Source organism: Salmo salar, chromosome ssa04 (genome assembly GCF_905237065.1).
Source record: "Salmo salar chromosome ssa04, Ssal_v3.1, whole genome shotgun sequence".
Classification (NCBI taxonomy): Eukaryota; Metazoa; Chordata; class Actinopteri; order Salmoniformes; family Salmonidae; genus Salmo; species Salmo salar.
In genome coordinates this window covers 83,218,101-83,225,664 of record NC_059445.1, presented here as the reverse complement: position 1 = coordinate 83,225,664, position 7,564 = coordinate 83,218,101, and the positions used below count along the sequence as shown (strand labels likewise).

The following is a 7,564-nucleotide window of genomic DNA, read 5'->3' as shown; positions in this document are numbered from 1 at the left end:
GTCGCATAGCAAAAGGTCTGAACACTAAAGTAGATAAGATATTCATGTCTTTTTTTATTTGCAATAAATTAGCAAACATTTAAAACTGGTTTTCACTTTGTCATTATGAGATATTGTTTGTAGATTGATGAGGAATGTGTTTAATTTAATCCATTTTAGAATAAGGATGTAACGTAACAAAATGTGTGAAAAAGTCAAAAAAGTCAGAATACTTACTGTATACGAATTTGGATTTCTTATATGTAACGGTTTATCAAAGTTACCTGGCTAATTTAATAATCCTGCTTTCTGGAGATCCCCACAGGAAAAGACAAACAAGTAAATGAGAGGACGATGACAGGCGGTGTGAAGTTTTTTGTCCATTTTGTGTTTTTTTTTGTTGTATTTAATAAGGAAAAGCATAATTACTACAAATTACAAATAACACTAATAGCGAATCACATCAGCCTACAAAGCAGATATTATGAATATTAAATGTTATAATACAAGATCTCATTCAAGTATTTTACATTTTTCTGTTTTATATTTTTTTGGTTCCTTTTTCTTTATTTTAAATCTTTTTTTTTTTCTCTCTCATGACAAGCCTGGGATATTGTAAAGATAATGAACTATTAACATGGTTGATATACAGCTGTTTTTCTATTTATATGGCTTCATGGAATTCTTTCTCCTAGTTCATTTCCCAGACATCATAGCCATTCAAATCCTCTAAAATAGTGACATCACTGACAAAACCCAAGGCGGGTTACGTCCATCTTCCTCGAACCTCCCTTCCCCTTCTTTCTCTTCAAAAGTCCGGCCCAGTCCACCTGACCCTGCAGGATGCCAGACATGGCGCCCCCTAGAGTTCATCGGAGCGCCAGCTGTTCAATCCGCAGGGTTTGTCACTATGCTAAAGAAAAGGCTGGACCCCAGAGCACCTGTCCCCTCTATCCAGGGGGAGGGGGCACAGGCAACATTCACTGGGGGGGTGGGGGGGAAGAAATCTGTCTGTGTGGCTGTCTGGAAGGGCACCCCCCTGGTGACACACCACATCCTCTCAGAGGATTAACTGGATTGGGAAATGGTTGGGAGTTTTGTCGTATTTTGTCTTTATTCCTCGAGTAAAATGATTTCTTGAGTGATTCATATCAGCCTCCTGAATTGACCCGCAGCTCCCTTGAGCTAAGCCCACAACAAAACAGAAAAAAAATAAAAATAAAGCTAAAACGTAGCTAATTCTCGCTAAACTCTTGTAAATTGTTCAACAATGGCGGGTTAATAAAAATTTCCTTTGAAACAAAAACATGAAGACAACTGGACATTCTAACACAGGGGAACCACCAGTGAATCTGAATCACTTCAATGCACCTCCAGTTATTTATGCCAATTAATATTTAACAAAGAGGACCATTGTACGTCACTGATCCAATAACTAGTCAGGGGGGATTATTCAACAAACCACCTTTAACTCATGATACAATTCGTTCTAAATTGACGTTGCGCGATTCACATCACGCAATTTGTCAACAAAATTCATCTAAATAAAAAAAAATGTAATTCTGCAAATTAAACTTTGATTTGAAATTGAACTCTACTTCCTGGAAATGTATAATGTTTGTTGTTGCATTGAATGTCAGTTGATGCCCTAATGTAAATTTCCCTTTCATTTGTACTATATTAAATTTCCCATTTCTTGAAAGTCCAGAGGTTTCAAACACATATTCAATACAGAGACATACCCTAGCTTGAAACACAGCAAATTAAAAAGAATTAAAAGATGAAACGAAAGGGGGGAAACAAAATAAAGACAGAAAGAAAAGTTGAGTACGTACACATGTAAGGCGAATATATAATCTGTTCTATAAACAATAAAACAAGTAGCTGGGAGGAGTAATTTCTCTTCATCTGTCCAATTCACATTTACATTAGTGGACAAAAAAACACTCATCTATTTGATATCATCAGTACTCATGTCAGATAAAGATTAAGTTATCTAAACTAGGTTATTATAGTTGATCTGAATGGATGTAGGGGAATAAAAAACAGGTTGGTTGGGGTCAGAGAGGGATACATAGCCTGTACATTGGTTGTACTCCTCCAGAAGAACAGATTAGAGCCACCACTCTCTGGAAGAAACACTGGTGTGTGTGTGTGTGGTAGTGGGATGCGAGGGTATAGTCCATGCCAAGCTGCAGACTGAAGCCTTGTTTAGCCCTGGAAAGCAGGCCATTCCCCCCCCCCTTAAAACAAAGCCCACCATACACCTGAAGCACCTGCTGCAGCATGCCAGATCTACTGGGACTGAGAGCCGTTCCTCTGTCGTCAAGTCATCCGGATTGGTGATTCCAGTCCAGTAGCCTGAATGGTGTACAATGGATGGATGATAGGATGAACAGATAGATGGCTGGACGCAGACTGTCCTTTGGAGGCTGGTGATTGGGGGGGGTCAGGGGTGGGTGCCCCCCCCAGCAAAGCATTTTAGCACAAAGAGCCACAAATTGCAAACACACTGAAGGGTGGGTAGGCTTCGTAACAGACCATATGACACTTGGAAGACAGTTCAGAGGGGGTGCTGTTCAGAGGGGGGGAGGGGGGTGTCACTGAGTGGCCACTACTGTAGGTGATGACCGATGTTGCATATTTGCAATTATCAATGCTGTACAATCGACATTAAGGTGGCGGGCACAAATTAAGCAGAAAAACCATTAAAATAAGGCAACTTTCAACGATCTTGCTCATACTGAGGGACTGGTACAAGTCTTATTTTAATCATTTGGTTTCTTGATTTTTTTTTCTCTTTTTTTTCCCTCCTCTACCCTCCAGCCCAAAACAAGTCAAATATTGTTTTCCTTAATTTTTCAAAGAATCAGTTTCCAATCCACCACTCACCCCATAGAAGAAAAAAAAAAGATCAGATCTTGAAAAATCACTCATCTGTCAGCCAACAGATGGTGTCAAATGGAAAGGAGGTCCAACGATAGAAAAGGGGGCCACAAGGTTTGCAGTTGCCATCAAACGTGCTCAAAACCCATGTTCATTCCCACATTGTAACCACCGGGAGAATATATGCTAAGGTTCGCAACGAAAAAAAAACTAAAGAAAAAAAACAATGGAACACTTCATCCATTCCTTCAAATGTCTTTGTCTCCAACAAGACAAAACTCTGTTTCAAACAAAAGAAATTAAAAATGGAAGTGCCTTGATTTATTTAAAATCACGAGACATTCATCAAAGTCATTCTCTCATGCTTTGCGTGAACCATTGGACCCCCTTGTGTTGCAGAAAGGATTTGATGACGTTGAGTTGATCCGAGGGTTGTCCGGGGCTACTTTGGTGGCTTGGTGTCTGACGCGGTGGCCGAGGCCTGGGCTGCGGGTCGCTGGCTCTGGCTGCTGTTTTTGGCATCATCCTTGGCGGGGCCCTGGGCGAACGGGGCCGGGCCGAAGCCAGTTTGGCTGTGGGGGCGGCTGGAACCCTGGGAAGGGTGACGGCGACGACCGTCTCCACTGGATGAGTGTCTCTTGCGGCCTCCCTCCTCCATCGGGGGCTGAAATGAAGGACAACGGTGAGATTTGGGATTGACTGGGGCCCTACAGACATTCTAACAGAACATTCTGTAACAAAGTCCGCATCACCAAATTACACGGTATTCCCTATAGTGCACAACTTTGACCAGAGTCTTATATGCCATTTGAGGTGGAGTCAAAAACTACAGGGTGAACAGGGCAGCCAAGAGATGAGTCCTGCAGCAATGGCTGCCATTTTGTTAATGTTTAACAAACCCACTTGCTCAGTACTTTGAACCTACAAAAGCCTGACGGAGCATGATAGCACTCTGATAAAAGCCTTGTCAAACGAGTATGATAGCCAAAGCACTAAATAAAATACAAAATAATTGGTAGCACTGGTGCTCCCACTTAAAAAAAGGTTAGGAGCACCAGAAAATACAATATGATGAATTCTAGCTACTCTGGAAGCACGTGTTGTGCCTTAGAAGCTAATGTGTAAAACTAAATACATTAGTTTATTATAAAAGCTCAAATATTGATACGAACACCTGTCATTGAAATTACAAAGTAATTTGTGGAATATCAGGTTCCTACATTGTGTATGAGTACTATTTTCCTATTGAGATGTATTACATAGATAATGTCTCAAAATGTCAGGTTTGTGACGTGGACATGCAAGAAATGTGTAATTAATTCATTGCGATGATCATTCATCTTCTGTGCCTCCAAATGTTTAAATGAACTGGTCAAATTACCACAGCCCAGTTTCACAAAAAGCATCTTAAGACTAAGTAAAAAAAAAATATATATAATTTAACTAGGCAAGTCAGTTAAACTAATTCTTATTTACAATGACGACCTACCGGAGAACAGTGGGTTAACTGCCTTGTTCAGAAGGACAGATTTTTACTTTGACAGCTCGGAGATTCGATCCAACCTAACCTTTCGGTTACTTTACCACTAACCACTAGACTACCTGCCGACACCAACTATGAAGTGCATTATTATAGGGTAAGCACTAAAATAAGCCGCTTTGATATTTGCAGCCATAGATGGTATTCTCTCTCTTGGACAGCGTTTCCCAAATTCGGTCCTGGGGACCCCAAAAGTTCATCATTTGAACCAGCTGTGTAGCGTTAGGGCCAAAACCATGTACCCCTTGGTGTCCCCGGGACCAAGTTTGGGAAACCCTGCTCTAGGAGCTGATCTGTCGTCAGTATCGGGAAATATATTTTGAATGGAGAAAGCTGATGGAGATCAGCAGGGCTCCTTTTCTTTCAATCCCATCAGTATCAACACCTTCTCCAACAACACACTAAGCGACCGTTCTCTGAGGGAAGTTTTTAGGAAAACTCATTTTTACATCTTCAGCCATTGTAGGAAAGCGGCATCTTTAAAAATAATTGTAAAAATAAATAAATAAACTCGTAAGCCTAAGTTCCGTCACTATCAGGAAGCCGGGACCAGGTTTGATCTGATTGGACGAGAAGCAATCCGTATTTATTTTTTTGCTGTAATAATGGTACAGCCAACACTGTCGAATCTTCATCATCTTTCCTCGGAAACTCGGGACACAACGCTACAGTGTGTGACTGAACCAACGCCTTATTAAAACAATTATTATCTGGGAGAATAATAAAATAAAATAAAAAAGAATTCATAGTCACACAGTACTTCCAGAATAGAACTTCTGGTCGCACAGCAAAATATTTCGACCAAATTGGTAGCACGTTAAGAGTCCTGATGATACCACTCTGATAACAGCCTTGTAAAACCGTTGTTATTCACGCATGTTGCTGGTAGTAAACGTGTCTAAATTCACACTTTAAAAACAGGTTTCCCTAGTAGTAAAAAGTTGATGTAGAAAAACAATTCTTTCACAGGTTTCTCTACTTACATCGATTCTGAAATCCTCAAGACGCTTGAACTTGCTCAGGCACTCCTGCAGCTTGGGGTCGATCTCCATGTTCTTGTTTTTGGAGTATTTAAGAAACGCCCAAAACTTCTCTAGTCCATACAGCTGGCCTGCGAGAGACAGGGACACAGGAAAAAAAAAAAAGGACAGTGTTAAGGGGGCTAATGTTATTAAGGGTAAGTTTCAAAATGGCAACCTAATCCCTATGTAAGGCTCTGGGTCAAAAGTTGCCCACTTTATGGGGAATAGGGTGCCATTTGGGACGTAGACATGCACTCCTTTTGGAAGCGTAGTATGGAGAGTTACTGCTCTGTGAGAATGTGTACAGTTGGCGTTCCCTAGGCAACCGCTCACCAGCTTCGTAGTCTTTCATGGTCTCCTCCTGGAAGTCTTTGAAGATGTCTGGTCTGAATTTTCTCTCTAGTCCATAGCTATAGTACCTGAACAGACACTCCAGACCGTACCTGCAACACACAACAGGAATTTAAAACATCTGCCTTGTGTGGCGAGATCAAGCAGACTAAACCAACACCCATCTAACACTAGTAGTGGGCAACTCAGATCCTGGAAGGCCACACTGAGTTCTGGCTTTTGTTCTAACCCAGCAGTAAGATGGCTGATTAAACTAATTGCAGTAGTCTAAATGGAAGACTGATTAAATCAGGTGTGTTAAGAGCTAGGGCTGGGCGGTGTTATATATATATATATATATATAATTCATTCAAATGAACGCGCTAAAACCAATGTCTCAAATGCCTGTGTCGCCAGAATCACGTTTAAAAAAAAATAAAAATAATTTTATGAATGTTCTGTCTTTTTGGTTTCATCACCTGTACATCTTCCCACAAGCCCCTACCCTTACCACTCACAACAACAGAAGATCAACTTATTCTCTGACAAGCAGTTTGAAACTAGCCGTTTTGCATTTGAGGACTGGCCCAACAGGGAGCAAAATGAAGTCATATGGACACCGAAATGCTTAGACATTACTTTACTGTAAAAGACGAGAACTTAACGTTTCTACCCTTTTAATGTCTCAACTCCCAAAATGTAGAACAGAGTACACCCTACTAAAACGAAATCGTCAATGAACATGATTGTGGAAAATACCACGTACCGCATTTTAGACAAACACTCGTTGTGTTTCCAGTTGTCGAATCTTTGTTTTTCTTAACGTGCAATGAGCATAAAAAAAATATGCATTTTTATGAAGGAATTGGAAACTCATTCTCATTCTGAGAAATACGCATCTTATCATCGTAGGTAGGCCACTTGATTTAAAACATCTAAAACAAAGTTTACAAACAGTTAGAGACAGACAGGAATGTGTCCTCACAACAGTTCTGCCTTGTTAGCGAGCAAATAGACTTAAAATATAAAGTTCGGCTGGCTACTCACTAGCACGTGGGCTTGAGAGTGTTTATGAGACCCGGGTTAAATTTGTTATACTGCATCCTAAAAGAAGATGGTCATTATTATTATTATTATTATCCCCCTATCTGAGATATCTACTGCAGCCCTCATCCTCCACCCGTTCTGCCAGTCACATTCTGTTAAAGGTCCCCAAAGCACACACATCCCTGTGTCGCTCCTCTTTTCAGTTCGCTGCAGCTAGCGACTGGAACGAGCTGCAACAAACACTCAAACTGAACAGTTTTATCTCAATCTCTTCATTCAAAGACTCAGTCATGGACACTCTTACTGACAGTTGTGGCTGCTTTGTGTGATGTATTGTTGTCGCTACCTTCTTGCCCTTTGTGCTGTTGTCTGTGCCAAATAATGTTTGTACCATGTTGTTGTCATGTTGTGTTGCTATGGTGTCGTCTTAGGTCTCTATGTAGTGCTGTCTTGTCCATCTACACACAGTCAAAAGTTATAGAACACCTCATTCAAGGGTTTTTCTTAAATTTTTACTGCATTGTAGAATAATAGTGAAGACATCAACTATAAAATAACATATGGAATCAGGTAGTAACCAAAAAAAAAAAGTGTTAAACAAATCAAAACATATTTTATATTTGAGATTCTTCAAAGTAGCCACCCTTTGCCTTGATGACAGCTTTGCACACTTGGCATTCTCTCAACCAACTTCATGAGGTAGTCACCTGGAATGCATTTCAATTAACAGGTGTGCCTTATTAAGTTCATTTGTGGAATT

At 40.5% G+C, this 7,564-nt stretch overlaps 1 protein-coding gene across 1 annotated transcript in view; it reads right to left on the bottom strand.

Annotated features, from left to right (window-relative positions):
* Nucleotides 1-346: 346 nt before the first annotated feature.
* larp1 (La ribonucleoprotein 1, translational regulator) overlaps nucleotides 347-7,564 on the bottom strand; it is a 61,261-nt gene continuing 54,043 nt past the window's right edge. Inside the window, exons 18-20 of the mRNA XM_045717411.1 lie at nucleotides 5,761-5,870; nucleotides 5,389-5,516; nucleotides 347-3,529 (exon numbers count right to left, since the gene is read on the bottom strand). Of these exons, the coding sequence (XP_045573367.1) occupies nucleotides 3,308-3,529; nucleotides 5,389-5,516; nucleotides 5,761-5,870 (460 nt within the window). The 3' untranslated portion in view covers nucleotides 347-3,307. The remainder of the gene's footprint in view (nucleotides 3,530-5,388; nucleotides 5,517-5,760; nucleotides 5,871-7,564) is intronic.